At 36.9% G+C, this 18353-nt stretch overlaps 1 protein-coding gene across 2 annotated transcripts in view; it reads left to right on the top strand.

Moving 5' to 3' along the window:
- Positions 1-12191, top strand: part of LOC134747180 (glutaredoxin domain-containing cysteine-rich protein CG31559-like) — a 121211-nt gene extending 109020 nt beyond the window's left edge. For both annotated transcript variants that reach the window (XM_063681765.1, XM_063681766.1), the window contains exons 4-5: positions 5726-5791; positions 12001-12191. In XM_063681765.1, the coding sequence (XP_063537835.1) occupies positions 5726-5791; positions 12001-12177 (243 nt within the window). In that variant the 3' untranslated portion in view covers positions 12178-12191. The remainder of the gene's footprint in view (positions 1-5725; positions 5792-12000) is intronic.
- Positions 12192-18353: the final 6162 nt, after the last annotated feature.

Genomic DNA, 18353 nt, shown 5'->3' with positions numbered 1-18353 from the left:
TTATGTCAAACAAAGGGACCCTAATTTACAAGGGTCTACTCTATTTCTTGCACTAGTCCAGACTCCAGATATCTACAATGCTACGCACACATGCACTGCATGGGAGTGGATATTACAGACGGCTTAAGCGGTTACGACTTTTCTCTGACCCGAGGAATTAATATAGAGTTAGACCAAGAACAGTCTGCAGAGATTTTGACAGCACACGCAGGGCCACGTCATAATTTCATAGAAGATTGACGTTTAAAATAACACCTGCATTACGTGTGCTATCAAAATCTCTGCAGACTTTTCTTGATTTAACTCTATGTACTTGGTTAACTTGTTTGTTCCACATTAATCATCATCATCATCTCCTAGCCGATTTCGGCCACAGCGACTGCGTTTTACCGCTGAGAGCGTCGCTGGTGCGCTCTCAGATGACTGACATAGACAATATTTGCAGCGGATGTGCGACCACACTCGCATTTTCGGCTAAATTTATTACCTAATACAAAAAACATCTCTTTCGATATTGCAAAATTGGTTTTGGAAAATCGATGTACTTGAATGCGGTATTGTCAAGTTCGTGAGACAAAAGACATGAAGTAGTAGAAGTAGTTAGTAGTAAGTAGTAAACTCTTTATTGTACAAAAATACATATAAAAAATAACATGGTACAAATAATATGCCTATAAGTATATTATTATTGTTAAGTAGAAACATGGTAAACTTTGTTACCTAATTTACATATTTACGTGATGTATTTGGTGGAAAGAACCTGCATAGATTTTGTATGTGTGCCACTTTCGCACTCATGAAATGTTCATACAGCGTGTAAATTGAATACGGGCAAACCTTTAAACGGTGGTTAGCATAGGACCGAAAATTTACCAAGCAGCAATATACTGCAAACATTACGAGACATAACATCTCGTAATGACATATTATATGACATTACGATATACGACATCAACCAGCGTTGACAGTTACTTTAAAAAGCTCGTATCTCATAACTTGTGTGGTGTATTACATTGCGGGCCGAATTATTTTGAATGGTTAATATTTTCATTGTATTTCTAAGCAAAATCTCTTATTTAAGTCATATGATAACCACCGTTCAAATAATCGCCCATATTGGATTTACACACTGTATATCCACGATATAATTATGTATATTAGTGTCTGTCTACTCATTCTGAGAGTTAAAATATAAAGCAAATATAATTAACATAATATCATATCATACCAACCTCATTATGTTATGCTAACCTAATCAACCTATTTCCTAAAATTCCACACCCACCCATTAATATCACTAAAACAACGCCCGCTCAGCAAACAATTCATTTAAATCTTTGCCCATTTAATGGTGAGCCTTTGTATTACCTCAGCGTAATAAAACGAAGGGTCATGAGTGCTGGATTTTATACCAACAATGCCTTAAGTTCTAAAAGGGTGTAAGTGTGAAAGGGTATAATGAGAAATTGTCCATTTTCTAATAAGGAGTGCGGGCACTAGCCTAGCACGAGTCTCGGGCAAGGTCGATTTGCACGTGTAGTAACGGCGATTTCGATATAGAACCATCCCCTTTAGATTAAGAATTTAATTTTTCTGTGGATTATACAGATTATCGGCAGTTTTTGCTGTAAATATTAATTACAAATATTTAAATAAATTTTTGCTACCTCGGATTTTGAATAACGTGCAAAAAAATGTTCAATAAAATTAAGTTGGAAATGTCTTCTCGTACAGTCCAAGTGGACATTATGAACAAAACTTATAACCTGATTTTCTTCAAAGCTCGCAAATCCGTGAGCTACAATCACAGGGAAAAAGTTATAGTAAACCTTAAGAAACTACTTACTTACTCGTATTTTTTCTATCTTACTTTATTTATTTACTCTCCAGTGAGATTTAGTTTTGAAAGACGGCTGACGGTTTAACTTGGTGCTTGGTTTAAGTTTGTCCATTAGAATATATTAATTGCAAACAGTAATTTAAATAAAATATATACTTACATGATATATATTTACATTTTTCAATTAGTTTTATCAGTCAAATAACTGAGGCCTATTTAAAATGATGTTAATACGGAATATATAAATATTAAATACAGATAGAAGCAATTAGAAATCTACATTATCGTAGGTAGATTTTCTTCGTAGGTACATATACCAAACAATGTATGTAGCGATCTGTTCAGCAGTTAATTTGTGAAACTGGCGAAGATTTTCTTTTCTATAAAGGGGCCCACTGACTATCAGTTCTTTTTCTATCTAGTTCAGAAATTTGACAGTTCCGAACAACTGACAGGCCGATATCGTCCGTCAGTGGGCCCCTTTATGCTGTACCAAAGTGACATACATAAACTAAAGACTATATGTATGAGTACCTACTTGAGTAGACGATAGAATAATAAAGACTGAACACGTCATATTTTCATAAATTTACAAAATCATATTTTGTGTAAATGACACGGTGCCGATACAGGTTTTTTTCCGTTTATATGTAATTTATATATACCTAATAGTCTGACTGTACTTAAAAACAAATCAAAATATTTAATAGCAATAATTTAATTTGTACCATAGTTGATCTCTCATAAAAACATAACTAGAATGATAGCATTATTAAGTTTTTTTGCGAGAATATTGAAGTAGGTAGAGTCAGACCAAGACAAGTCTGCAACGATTTTGATAGTACACGCAGTGTCTTGACTCTACAGATCTTTTAAACGCTCTTAAGAATTCAACATGTCGCGGTGTTGCTGCAGAAAGGCTTACTCACCTTACTGACTATTTTTACTAAGTTTTTAAAAACGAGAATACACTTTAACAAATAAATATGACCTACCTACCGTATTTATGATCCATGTGTTTCTGGTTTAAGTTTAACCATCTTTACCACAAAAACATGTATTTATTTCACTTTCCTCAAGACAAGAAGCTATTACAAGCATGATTAAATCTTAGTGACCATCCTCATTTCGCATTAGTGACATACCTACTAAGATGACTAAACTTTCCACCATTTCTCCTGAGAAAGTCTATCCGTCAGCTAGTTTTTGTGCTGTGACTTCAAGTCTTGTCTTGTTGAGTGAAAACAGTTAGTAATAGGAGTTATAGGTATTATAGATATACTAGACAGAGCTCCCGATATTTCGACGCAGTTACATGCATCTTGTTCACGGGTACGGGAGCTCGAAAACAATACAATAGGTAATCACGGTTCATATCCCGGTCGATAAATATAAGTCTAGCAGTGACCGTGAATCATTAAAAGCAGCATTTCATGAAATTGTGTTTCATGAAGTTGTCTACTTGTCCCGTACAAAACGCGAATTTCCTGATGATTTCCAGGTATAAGAGTTTCCTTTTCTATACCTGCTTTAAACGCCGAAAAAAAGTCGCAACACAGGAAATAAAATGCGTCTGTACATTATTTGCATTTTAAGGTCGGTTGTATTCATGCAGAATTTCTACATAAAACGTGTTGTTTTTTCTCATAATATACACGCAAAGTTACCAAGACAGCTTCCGCAAAACCCTGTGACAGACGGACAGAAGTGAAAACTAGTAACAAAGCAGTTTCTCCTATAATGATTGGGGAAAGAGAACATGTATCTGTAGTGCATTTGTGGTTAAATGACAACTTTACATGCTCCTCTGTTTACAATATAAACAGCGCAATCTAAGACCACATATTCGACAGTTTTTTTTATATGAATTGACCCTTATAATATGTGACGCTTAGGCTATTTAAACGGTAGGTAGGTATAAATATTATTTACAAAAATTCCACGATCGAAGTAGTATTGTAAATGCTGAAAATCTGCGTCAAACGAGGAACTTTTTCTCTTTCTGCCAATTAATCAGCACGGCGTTCTTAGAAAGATCAGGTTAAGGTACGATTAAAGGGTTTTTCATAAACAACTTACCTGTCTAAACTGGTAGATACTTATGCTATTTGAAAATATTCTCTGGCAGGGATCCACCAATATAGTGACTTGGGCTTTTTTGCATATGGCTTAGGTATTTGAAATCTTCTTTGAAGAAGTAATAAAGGTAGTGGAGTCAACATACCGCCCACAGACACAATTGAGACTCGATTTGTATACCAACAACTTTTAACCTATTTATTTGATATGACATATCACACGAGGGTTGGCTCTCGAAAAATATGCTTTATAGTAAAACAAATAAGAGCGAATCAAGGCAGTTAAAGTCAGGTATAATGATATTGAGAAGTGTTATAATATAAGCGCTAAAATAGAAAAGCTAAAATTAATATACTTTTTTATGGTCAGTGAGGGTTAATGTGTATTGGCATTACTTTGAAAATAACGAATGTCTACTAAAAATCAGATCTGAAAATTGATCTGTCTGTTTCGAAAATTACTGATGATGTTTCTTCGACAAGAAATGTCACTTTGGACTCTGACATACTGTATCCGTAACAAATCCTTATCACATTAATAACCATTACAATCGAAATACGGGTCTTTGTCTCTGTTAGACACCCATTAGATACTAATACTAATATTGTGTCATGTATTACCTACGGTTAAACACACATCGTCGAAAGGCCGACTTGGGATTTCGACTATCAATCGTCCTAATTGGCATGTGTGTAGGCAATCAGAACCGATTTTACAGATTCAGCAGCAGGATGACGACCGTCCGAATTCTCTAGCTCCCTATCTATGTAGTCGATCGCTAATTGCTACAGGTCGGACAGCAGCTTAAGAGGGGTCATAAACCCAGGCTATTAGAAAAAAACAAAATATATGGTTGGCACAAAAAATAAACTTACGACGAAATAAATCACCATCGCACGGATTTTTACCTTTTATCTCAACTACTCTGAAAATATTCTTCTGTTTAAAATTTTGCAGGATCAGATCCTTCGGCACTGTCAGTGATAGGGTGGGTTGGTTACCGTCTGTCACCGTTAAAGCGTTCGCATAATTTTATTCTATGGGAAGTAGTAGTAGTATTTTATTATATAGGAAGTTTCATAGATCTCTGCTGCGTGACTTTGATCAGTCTGTTAACTGTGGTTGGTGCAACTGGCCCATAGTCTATCACTAGCTATTTTATACTAAAATAATACTGTAGTATCTGGTCACGACATACCTACAACTGAAAATAAATAAAAATAAGACATGTATTTACGATTTTTTTTCTATCAAGCCAACTTTAACCTTGATTAATCAGTCTAGTTTAAATACGTGATTTTTTTTTCATGACATTTGCCTTTGTAAAAACTTGTATAAGTTAGATGGATTAAGAGAAAAAAATTTAGAGAACGAGTTGTAGGAAATCCTAATACTGTTTCTCTTGCCCCGAGCAAAATAATCTATGTGTATCTCTATCAGGCGGGCCGTATGCTTGATTGCCACCGACGTGGTATAAAAAAAAATCCCTTATCATGGGAACCAGAAAGAGATATTTTTGCAACTTCCTGGGCGAATATATGTCGGACATGTCTGGCGTACTGTGAAACTGGATGTCACTTGAAATTGTTTTGTTGTCTGTCGTCATTTCTTGTATATACTTTTTCTTTTATATTTTTCATTAATTTTTATAGTGCATTAGTTTTACTGTAACGCTGTACAAATTTTGTATGTAACAATACTTAAATAAATAAATAAATCCCCATTCAATCTACGATTTTGCGTTAGCCCCCTCTTAACAGAGAAGTGGTAATTAGCAAGTTTTAATTGGATTGCCTCTTGTTTCAGGACGCGGACACCGTGGAGAAGCTCAATGAGAGTGGGGAACTCAGGAAAATGCTTAAGCCTTATAAGGTAATAATCTTTTTTTCATCAAAACTGCAATGCAAATTTTTATGGAAATTTTGTGTAGAACAACTTGTTTTCGTTGTTTTTTGAGAGCATAAAGGATGACTCACATCAGAACGGTCCGGATCCGGGCCGACGTTCGACGTTTCTACAAAAAGCATTAAGTGCAGTGTTGGCCGAAACGTTAATGCTATTAACCATTAACCAGTACAAATTGAACCGTAAATTGTAACCGTCCGTTACGGTTTACGGTTCAATTTGTACTGGTTAATGGTTAATTGCAATTAACGTTCGGCCAACACTGATCACGTGATCACCAATGACTCGTCATAGAAAACGAAGTGTCGGTAGCCTCGGCCCGGATCCGGACCATTCTTGCATGAGTCATTCGTAAATACTAGATAATTCGTAGATATAATAATACTAAGATAAGATAAAGATAAAGAAGTTTATTATTATTAAATTCCGGCAATGCACTTACAACCCCTTTGAGCGACGGTAATCGCCTGAGCATTTCCTATAATAAAAAAACCGGCCAAGTGCGAGTCGGACTCGCGCACGAATGGTACCGTACGCAAAAAACGACACAAAATCACGTTTGTTCTATGGGAGCCCCATTTTTAGGGTTCGGTAACCAAATGGCAAAAAACGGAACCCTTATGGATTCGTCATGTCTGTCTGTCTTTCTGTGTTACTGAATAGTTTGCGCGAGAGACACTTCCAAAGTGGTAAAATGTGTCCCCCCCCCTGTAACTTCTAAAATAAGAGAATGATAAAACTAAAAGACATACATACATATATGATGTACATTACCATGCAAACAATTTCAATTTCAATTGCAATTGCAATTTCGTGGCACTTTAATCTTATTTTATGTTTTCTTTTATATTATGTCTTGTTTGTTTGTGCTTACGAATAAAATCTTATTCTATTCTATTCAAACTTCCACCGAAAATTGGTTTGAACGAGATCTAGTAAGTAGTTTTTTTTATTAATACGTCATAAATCGTAAACCGCAATTTAACTTTCATTCAAGTAACTCAAATATATAAAAAACATTTAATTTCATAAACATATTTAAGTGGTCCCATAGAACAAACGTGATTTTATGCAGTTTTTTGTGTAATGGTAGGGAACTCTTAGTGCGCGAGTCCGACTCGCACTTGGCCGGTTTTTTTTAATATTAATTTTATTCTATTTTTAGTATTTGTTGTTATAGCGGCAACATACCTACATCATCTGTGATTTCAACTGTCTAGCTGTCACGGTTCGTGAGATACAGTCTGGTGACAGACGGACAGACAGACAGACAGCGGAGTCTTAGTAATAGGGTCCCGTTTTACCCTTTGGGTACGGAACCCTTAAAATAGATGAGCACTAATACTTTGCAATATCTGGGCGTCATTGAAATGAAACATATCGGTTATATACCATAACTTTTGTTGATTTTCATTGTAGTAATTTAATGATTATTTGAACATAATTACCTACGTAGGTATCTTATTAAAACATTGAATTGTTCGGATCCTATACTATGTACACGATGATAATTCCTTAAGTGAGCACTTTGCTGATAGTACTGTAAATCTTAATGTTTTTACTTTGTAAGTTCATCTGATTTCATATGTATGTATGTATTTGTAGCAATATTATTTACATAGGTATATATGTATGTTTATGTTTGTGTATTTCTTATGATAGTATTATGTTTGTACAAGTATCTACCTAATTGTATCATGTATTCCACATGTTTTTGCACCGCCTACAACTTATCTGCTTTGCCTAAAGGTTGACTGGTAGAGAATGCCTTATGGAATTAAGTTCGCCTTTTGTACAATGTGTTTTCCTATGTGCAATAAAGATTAAATCAAATAAAATAAATAATTGAAAATCAGCACGGCTGACACAAAAGGAAGATTGGAAAATCATATCATATATACCTTCTCGGCACTGTATCATGGCCTTAACTATATAATAACAGGAATTATTCTGTCTTATCGACATTAAACAAAGCTACCCTAAACTTGGACCCGGGTATGTCCTTAAACTAGACGTAGTAAAGAGAGGCATGGGCACTGTGAATGACCTCTCTCTTTGTGTGGTAGGGCACAGGACAGCGGATGTCATTCCAGATCTAGACAGAGCCCAACTGGGGAAGTACCTCCACCTTACAGAAAACCGCAGCCAAATAACACTAAACCCTACTCATAGTGTTGTGTTCCTGCCGGTGAGTAAGGTTGCCAGAACTCGGGGAGGGAGAGGAGTGTTAGGGTCGGCAACGCGCATGTAACTCCTCTGGAGTTGCAAGCGTACATAGGCTACGGAGACTGCTTAACATCAGGCGGGCCGTATGCTTGTTTGCCACCGACTTAGTATTAAAAAAAAACTTGGTACAATAGTCTTTTCGCTACTCTCTCCCAAGTTCCAGCTTCGAGCTTTATTGATTTACAGGACGTAGCTCAGTATCTACTTTTCAAAGTTACAAAGCTCACGATTTGAACAGATCAAGAAATTAGATAACTTTGCAAAGGAAATTAAAGGAAACTTTTGTTACAACAAAGGGGTTCTAAGGGAAACTGTAAGCCGAGCACATGATTAACGCGACAGTATCTCGCCGCGAGATAGACTAACCGTCTTTTACTAACTGTATGAATTAAAGGGGGACGGGTAGTCTATGTCGCGGCGAGATACTCTCGCGATAATCATGTGCTAGCCCGGCTGTTATTTATAATTGAGACCACGGTTCTTGTTTCTAGAATTTGTGTTGTTTGTAAAAATAAGACGCCGCATGACTGCAAGCTGTTTTACCTGTTTTGCTTCGCATGTGGATTTATCAAAGCTAGAAAAAAGCATATTATGTCAATTTATTCCTTACTTTTTTATTTACCTACAAATACTACCGTATACCAAATAGTACCGCCTAGAAAAATAAATATTTAGGCAAAAACCTAGTAGGCAAATACCTATATATGCTTTAATCCGAGAAAAATCTGGTGCTATCACTAATTCACAACCACATAAAAATAGTTTTTTTTTTTTTTTCATTTTTTAAGGGGCCGTAGTCGATTTTGAAGCAAAAATGTAAAATTGATAGATTTAGTCGTTGAAATTAGACACGTTTTGTTACGTAATATCTAAATAACAAGTATTGATTTCTATTAGCACGTCTTCTCATCTTGCCTTTTAATAATGAGGTCGCGAGCATGCGTCACCGGTAATGCATGAAGAGAAGGGGCAGTTTTTAAAAATTCATCAAAAAATCATGGTGGTAAATTATACAAATTGATGTATAAGAATAGTTTCAGCAAATGTTGTAGATTGTTTTAGGTATCAAAATTACGTTGAAATTAAGTCGATTTTTAGAGAAATTGTCACTTGTTTTGAAGTAATTTCTGGAGAAAATTTATTTCGTCTAACTTTCATTTACACTACTTCAAAGTCATAATAATAAAAATGTAGTCTGATAACCGTCAAGTACAGGATATGTGTAATACAAAATTACCATGTTTAGCAGTTCAAACATTACGAAATTTACAAATAAGAGCGACAAATTCAGTGTTACGCGCGTTTACCTAAACGTCCATCAGAAAAGCAAACATTACTAATTTAGTGAGTCTGTTTTCAAAAAATTGATCTGATAAAAGGTAAGATAAGAAGACGTGCTAATAGAAACCAGTACTTGTTATTTGAATTAGGTAACAAAAGGTGTAAAATTTCACGGACTAAATCTATCAATTTTACATTTTTGCGACTAAAATCGACACCGGACTCTTAAATCATAATCAGTAAAGGATGACTCACGTTAGACCGGGCCGTGTCCGGACCGGAGCTTCCGGCGCTTACTTTTCTATGACATGACAGGTGATCACGGCTTTCCATAGAAAACGAAGCGCCGGAAGCTCCGGTCCGGACACGGCCCGGTCTAACGTGAGTCATCCTTAATAGCCTTTGGGTGGTGATGCAAATCTAAATAAATAAATCATTTGAAGCAAATCGCCAAAACAATACAAAAAAAAACCCTGAAAAATCATGAGCCAAAAACTGCCACACTATGTTTATAACTTTATACTTACTCGGCATATTCTTCACTATAAGTGGTACCTACCTCCAAGAATACCTCAAGAGGTTGGCAACTTCTGGTTTAATGCAAGACGGCATATGACGGTCTTCCGTTAAACTTATGACGAACTTTCCGACTAGGCGCAATTTTGAGGTTAGATATTTCAAAACTTAAAACTATAAATTGAAAGTGTTTTGAGCACTAAACAGAAAAAACGGTTATTAAACTGCTACGTTTATGCACAAATATTCCGACTGCTTCTATTTTATCGTTTTTTTTTGCAAACCACGTTGCACTCGGTTTTTAAGAGCGAAACACGAATAAAGTGCGAGCGATTTAGGATCAAAAACTGCTATACCTATGTCACGTTACGTCCTCCTTCAAGTATGTGAAGGAGTGCGTAACGGAGCAGGAAGTATGAAAGAGTGGAAGAAGAGTGAGAGAAAATGAAAAAGGGAGAAGTAAAAGGGGTAGGTTCTTTATTTACAGGCTTGACAAGAAGTAAAACGTCAATATAACACACTAACAAGACTGATTCTGGTAGAAAATCCGGAATAAGAGGAGTCTTCGTGGAGAATGCGCACAGGTAGCGCGCACTTAGGAAGGCGAGCAGATAGCACGCGTTTGGAGTGGCGCGCAGTTAACACGCGTCTGGAGACGTGCTGGTAAGGCACGCTGTTAGCACACGCTTGTAGAGGCGTGCTGATAGCTAAACTGGAAAATTTTCATAACCACAAATTATTAAGGGAAAATTGCTGCTTGAAAATGTACATTCATTTAAAAGATTTACCACATCATGCGTGGCCGGGTTTCATCGTATACACCTTTAAATACAACCGACAGGTCGGACAGTGTACCGGCTTTACATGGCTAGCAACAGTTTGGCAATCCATCACTATTACCGCGACGTGTGTTTACAATAGCACATGGGACCACTTAATGGATTGATTCCCGCCATTGTTGCTAGGGCGGTTTTGGTTTGATTGAATTTGTTTTGTTTCCGGATAGTTAAAGTTAAATCATATACTTGAAACAAGTAAGGTTAGGTGCGGTAATTGAAACTTAGCTTAACTTAACTTAGCAGAACTAACGCATCTGGAACGCTGGGTGGAAAGGAGGCAAGGTACGCTAACTTTCCCCATGGTGCAGATACTTAATTACTGACAGTGAGTGAGCATTGTTAATGTCATGCTCGACAGCGAGGAGGAAGGCGATTGCTTCCTTCAGTGACGAAATTATGTCGTAGAAGGAGGCAGCCGAGTGTGCGTGCGAAAACGACCTTGACGCGTATCCACTCCGCCGACGACGGGCTGGGGGCAGAGCCAGGCGCTATGCGCGCTTGCTGCTGCCTCCGCCGTAGTGGGCTGCGCAGGCCGGGTAGCACGGTCGCATTTTTATCGCGTGTCACCATGCCTGTCACGTTCTAACAAGTATGTAAGTGCGAAAGTGACGGGCATAGTGACAAGCGATAAAAATGGAACCATGCTGCGACCGCAGGGCTCGGGGGGAGTCCCTGCATTTAAAAGCTCACAGGACAGGGGTGCCTGACCAACTGGCACCCAACAGGCCGCCCGCCGGGACGCACGCGGTCGAATGCTGATAACGACCCAGCCCCCAGCGACCAGGGCGGAATAGGTTCATAATAAATAAAAAATTACAGACACAAGATATTAAAGACTAAATTAAATGATAACACTTAAAATAAAACTATGCATAATAAAAATAACTAATAAATACTTACGAAGGAACACTTTCTATAATTTTCCAAAGGCAAGTTTAGTAACCTTACCACGACTGCCTTAGCAGTGTCAAATGACATATTCGCTAACGTCTGCGTAACTTACTTTCTATACATCTCGCTTACACTAATATGCGAGTACGAGCGAGATGCATACGAATAAGTTACGCACACGCTAGCGAATATGTCAGTGTCAAACTGGTGGTAGCCGTACGGTGTTCATCATGCAGGGCAGGTGACATTCATTTTAGCGCGAGAAAGCCGCCCGCGCGGCGTTCACCTGTGTGCCCGAAATGGGCAAGCTGTATTTTATCCACAACATCTAAATGTACACAGTTCTGACAATAAAGGAATCTTATCTTATTTTATCTTATCTTACCTAAGGCCTCCCTTAAAACCACATTTCTCTATTTCCAGAGCCCCGATGCCTGCAACACGTGTCAGATGTGCGGCGGGTTCCGCCTGCTACCCTGCAGAATCTGCAACGGCTCCAAGAAGAGCTTGCACCGCAACCACTTTACCGCCGAGTTCGTGGCCCTCAAGTGTATGAACTGCGATGAGGTTGGGCTCGTACGGTGTGAGGTGTGCTCTTGAAGCTGGGAAAACGCTTTCAAGAAGATTACTAAATGTGGTTAGCTACGTTTGAAATGCATGAAGACGGACTTTTAAAGTTAGTGAAATATGTCGAATAAATGCAGGAAATATATCTGCATGAATAAGGCATGATTTAAATCAGTTCAGACAGATAAATCGTAAAGCGAATAGTACTCTACTGTGACGAGCTGTTCAAATTATTGAGCTGTCTGTAGAGCTGCCAATTCAACTGTATAGCCAGAAGAAAATGCTTTGTGTTTGAAATGGAAATGTTTTCGAGTGTTGTGTTAAAATGAAATAAGTGTAGTGTTAAATTGAATGTGTAAATATTATTATGGTATTTAAATTTTGTCAATTGTGAGTAACAAATATGTTTCGATATACCATTTGAAATTAACATATGTTCTGTTTTTTTATTCAGTGGACTAAAATGACATTTCATGTGGTACTAAGAAATGTCATGTCATACACATGAAACGTCATTTTAGTCTAGGGAATAAAAAAACTTGTAAATATCCTGCGATAATCTGTATTTTATTAGTTCTGTGTAAACATTAAAAAAAAACTTTTTTTAAGTATACAGTTCTTGGTATTTGCAACTTTTATGATTATCAATCGATCATAAAGTGCAAGAGTGCGCAGAATTATTTTAAATATCTTTTAATTACTTATATGTCAATATTTTTTTCGTAAAATGGTCAATGAAAAAATATAACTACTTAAGTATCATTATGTATGTACTTGTTTTAGTTTTAAAATTGTTCTAACTAAACAATGGACTTCATTTAATTTTTAATTCAACGAAATATTATCTTGTGTATCTTTACTACTGTTATCGCGTCATTTTCGGCGAAACCAGGTAATATTTATAGTACTAAGTGTTAAAGATATTTTAAATAGAATAATAAAGGTATGTAGCCTCGAAGTAAAAAGAAATAATGTAGGTACCTGTTAATTATATCGGGATTATGCAACAAAATATTATATTTACATGTTTAACTTAAAATTTATGGAGTAATGTAATAGTTTTTTCAATTTTTGTTCTCGTTAATTTTGCAGATCTTATGTAAACTAGCACCCATTACATTTTCGGTAAAAAAAAAGTATTTACTTATTTTACTCTGTAAGCATAAAATGAAATTGAATTTTGCGTATTTTGTTTCTGTTTTTGAAGTAAAACTTTTGAAATAAAACTTCTTTAGGCGCGACTAGAGGGTAACTAAGATTTTTTTCTGACGGAAACAACGCTCAGTAGTGACACACGCACAATAGGACACACTTCTTCTTCTTCTTCTTCTTTTAAAATTATGGCTTCAGCCCAGTGGGACTATTTCGCCAGTATCAAGGTATTGAGAGGTTTACAAACGACAAAAATTGTACGGTTGTACAAGACAGTGTACGGTGATTTGTTAGCTCTTGTAAATCGATAGCTAGTCTTTACAAGAAGCACGTGGACTACCGGCCGTTGACTCCAAGATGGTGGTTAAACGCGCTTCAAAATTAATTCTCCATTCACTGCACACTACCACATTAGTTTACTGTATAATAAGCTATCGATATTACACTTTAAACAATATTAATAAGCAAAAAACAAAGTAATTAATCACGATGCTAACTATCAAGATGGCGCTCGAACCGGAAGACCAATAGGACACACGTCAAAGTGCCAACATAGCGATAAACGTCATCGTCAAAGAAGTTTTACTTCAACCGCGCGTAACGATTACACGCACATAACTTTTTTTTAAGACTATAGTTCGTTTTTTAGCATTAGAAAGAAGGTAAGCAATCTTGATCAAAGAATATAATACTCGCCTTGACGTATCCTTTTATTAAAAATCACTTTTAAAAATAAGTCACAGCAAATATATTACAATTTTAATCATATACGATCTTTTACATTCTTTTGCTTTCATAAGTAATATAAACTAATTTTTGAATAGCGTTTTTCAATAAAAAGACACGTCAAGATTGTTTACCTTTTTTCTAATGCTAAAAAAACGAACTATAGGTACCTACTTACTGATCTGTGCTCAAAAATGCTATTCGCACATGAATCGATAATAACAATACTTACAGACATATTATTACTTGAAGTTACAAGAGAATATTTAAATTGAACGAAAGGTTGTAAGATTTATCATATCTTATAATAATGTAAACAGTAATTTTAATAATTATGCCATAAATTAGTTACAATAATTACTAAAATATTGGATGTTATAATGTATTTTAAGGAATCCTTATGAAACAAATAGGATTAAATATATTTTTATGCATGTAGTTACGTGTTTTTTTTTTCCATTTCGTGTCTTTTAAATGGACGGCCATTTCTCAAATAAATTAAGTAGTTTGAATTATTTCGCCCATAAATTTCAACTTGCAATAATAAAGCAGTACTAGGTATCATATCGAAAGATATTAACATTTATAAGCAAACGGTGGTTTTTAAGAGCGTTTCCACATTTTATCCGATCCGATATCAGTGCCCTGTTTATCAAAAGCTTGTAACTTGTAATACAAGTGGAAGTCCCTTTCTAACAGAAGCTGTCAAAAAGTGAGTTCCGCTTGTATTACAAGCTACAAGCTTTTGATAAACAGGGCACTGATGTAGGATCCTACATCCGCGTAGTCAGGCGGTCAGGCCGAGGGGCGCGCCCGGGCGCCGTCTTCAGCGGTCACACACACTACAACAAGCATTATGCCTACACATACGCACACAAACAAATATTATCGGTCCGACAGCTGACGGGGGGCTCCTACATGGCTGAATTTATCGGAAGTGCCTTTCCGATATCGGATGTCAGAAGGCGCCTATGACAAAAACAGCTGCAGGAGAGTGCCATTGGCAATAGTCCGCCATTTTTGCGTTATTTATCATTTTTAGGGTTCCGTATCCAAAAGGTGAAAACGGGACCCTATTACTAAGACTCCGATATCCGTCTCTCCGTCCGTCTGTCTGTCACCAGGCTGTATCTCATCAACCGTGATAGCTAGACAGTTGAAATTTTCACAGATGATGTATTTCTGTTGCCGCTATAACAACAAATACAAAAAAGTACGGAACCCTCGGTGGGCGAGTCCGACTCGCACTTGTCCGGTTTTTATACTGTACTTATATATTTTTCAGAAAACCTATTCTCGATTCTTGGCACATTTTCTGGTACATATTGCCCGAATGAGTTAGTAACACCAATCCATACTAGCAGTGAGTCCAAAACATATCTAATCGTACTTAACATCATGGTACTAAAAGCTATAATTATTTTACGATCTACAATAGGTATATTGGAAGTTAATCAAAAGAAAACCCACACAAAAGATGAAAAGAATAATAGTGTAGCAAAATACACAGAATTGCGCCAAAATAATTCTGTGCTGCCTTAATATTTATTTCGACCCCGAATAGTTACGCACTCGTCGAAAAGCCAATCAGCTAAAACAAAACAAACAACATCCATATTTCATACAAACAAAAGTTAATATAGCGTTGACAAAGTAAATAATCGCCTGTTGCTTCTGCGCGAGAAATCAATGCCACTAACACAAACCTGTTGCGCACACACATAATACACAGACGGTATTGGAACTGCTTAAAGAGCGCAGGAGAATCGTAAGCTTATTCAGTCTCAAACCACCATTAAGCAGCGGTATGTATGTATAATCAAAGATAGATATAACTCTGTAATAGATGGATACAGTCTAAGGAAAAAACGTGCCTCGAAAATCAAGAAAATTTGATTCTCGTTCAGAGGGCGCTACTAGTTTTGGCCTACAGTCGTATAGATGGCGTTGACGGTTTCGTTTGTTATTTAACAATTTTAACGCATATCAGTGAAAGAACATGGGTCAAAATCATAAAAATAATTAATGCAAATAAAAAAAATCATTTATCTATATTTAAATACATTCTATCGTATTTTTAAAAAATCTTCATTTTTAGTTTCAAAGTGTGTCGACAGATGGCAGTGAATTTACTGGGGTTACAAAATTTACTATGACAGTACCGCTCTAGTATAAGTTACTCTATGGTATAATTATGTGGTTGTCTCGAATATCGCGATAGATGGCGCTAACAGTTACGTTCAAGTTTAATATTGCTTCTAGGCTGTTATAATTTTTAAGGTGAGCACAGAAGGCCGAAGGGTAGACGCTCGGACGACGGGAGAGAAGGTGGTTGTGTTGTGTACGACAGATCAAGGGTGAGTGCCGGAATAATTGTTATTATATCAATTCTTGAACTTTCTTATGGTGTTATTAGGAGGATGATGTGTCTCACGTAGATTGACGAACGTATATCAGCATTCAGTGAGACCAGTGAGCCGAGGGCGTTATTGATGGCTATGAACTTAGGGTAAGTCTAGTGTGTGGTATGGGGTCGCTATAAGGGGAGGTTTGCAGGCGACTATCAAGCCTAAGAAGCCAGGTGGATGGTCACGTGAGACTGTCGGTCCTGTGTAGGCAATGAGTTATCGTCATCGTCATTATTTGTCCAGGCCTGCGTATGTCCACATATTATCTCTCCAGTATTATCACTAAAAGCATCAGCTTATTCTATACATTAAATGGTATAGAAATATGGTGAGCTTGTCGATCACCAGTTACACGCTGAGGGTGTTCCAGTTTCGATCGCGTTACTACGTGCACTTCAACTCTTTTGTGGTGCGTTGCGTGTGCCGCGACCGCTGCAGGGGATCGCCGAGTACGCCGACTTTCTGGTCTAAGAGTGTCGTGTTTCGGAGGTTCCGGGGCAAATTGCCGAATACGACACAAGACCAGATAATTCAACGGAGCCGCGCCGTTCTGTCGCAAAAACATTGTTTACTTTTAAGTTTATGAAAGTAGGTATGTGTGCTACCTAACATACATCTAGAAGGTATTTATAATACGGACCGTAATGCCTGGATCAAATTTAATATTAAAAATAAATTTTAAAATAAACCAATTATCTCAATCTTCGTAGCCCATAGTTCGAATTTATTTATTTACTAGCTTTTGCCCGCGACTTCGTCTGCGTGGAATCAGTAACAGCAGCTAGTGTAAGTTTAGCGCCTGGATAAAGTGTAATAGCAATCATTCAATTTGCTTAATTGCTTGACATCAATTATCAAACAATTCATTAAATCTCTCAATTTCACACCCCTTTTCACTCTCTTTAGGGTTGATTTCCGACATAAAAACTATCCTATGTCATTTCCCGGGACTCAAACTATCTCAATGTCAAATTTCAACTAAATCGGTCTAGACAGACAGACTTTCAAATTTATAATATTAGTATGGATTTATTTAATCTAATATCAAGTTTATTGTTACACGTAACGTCAAAATCGCCTGCTCTATTCAAGCAATCAGAATACACGGCAAGGAAACGACACGCACACAACCACAACATTTGCAAGCTCTCCACACTGGGATAAGGAAACGCACACTAGCAGTTTCAGGGTCTGGATCACACACACACGGACGTGGAGGGAAGCTGCAGCTAGGTCGCGAATGACGTCATTCCGCGCAAGGTCAATATCACCTGGTGGTGCTGCTCTAACTAAAGGAAAGGGGTATGCTTTGTCTCTTTTGTTTGGCGAGCCGGCTTGTCTGGCCTGGGAGTGCAGGTGGGGTTGCCATGTAATGGTTAAGGAAAATAAGGATACCTGACATGAAAAACCGGCCAAGTGCGAGTCGGACTCGCGTTCCAAGGGTTCCGTACATTACACAATTTAAACAATGTTATTTATTTACAATGTATTTTTTATGTGAAATGTCTAAAAAACCCGTAGGGGTCGGATCAAAAACTAAGTAGTTAAGTCCGACTCACGCTTGACTGCACATTTCTAATAGGTTTTCCAGTGATCTTAGGTAAAGATCTATTTTGTGTATTTTTTTCAAAATTTTTGACCCAGTAATTTCGGAGATAAAGGGGGGAAATAGTTATTTTTTGCCTATTTTCTTGAATAACTTCTAATGATTATAAAAAAAATATATTTGAGAATCTCACAATGAGCTCTTTCATTTGATATGTAACACGATATAGTTTGAAAAACTTTATTTTTTTTTAATTTTCTCATTTACCCCCCAAAAGTGGCCCCCGTGTTTAAAATTCATTTGTTTACGTTACATGTCCGTCATTGGGTGACAAACTTACATATGTGTACCAAATATCAACTTAATTGGCCCATTAT

The sequence above is a fragment of the Cydia strobilella genome, chromosome 14, assembly GCF_947568885.1.
Source record: "Cydia strobilella chromosome 14, ilCydStro3.1, whole genome shotgun sequence".
NCBI lineage: Eukaryota > Metazoa > Arthropoda > Insecta > Lepidoptera > Tortricidae > Cydia > Cydia strobilella.
The sequence above is the reverse complement of the archived record's forward strand: the minus strand, read 5'-3'. Positions and strand labels throughout refer to the sequence as shown.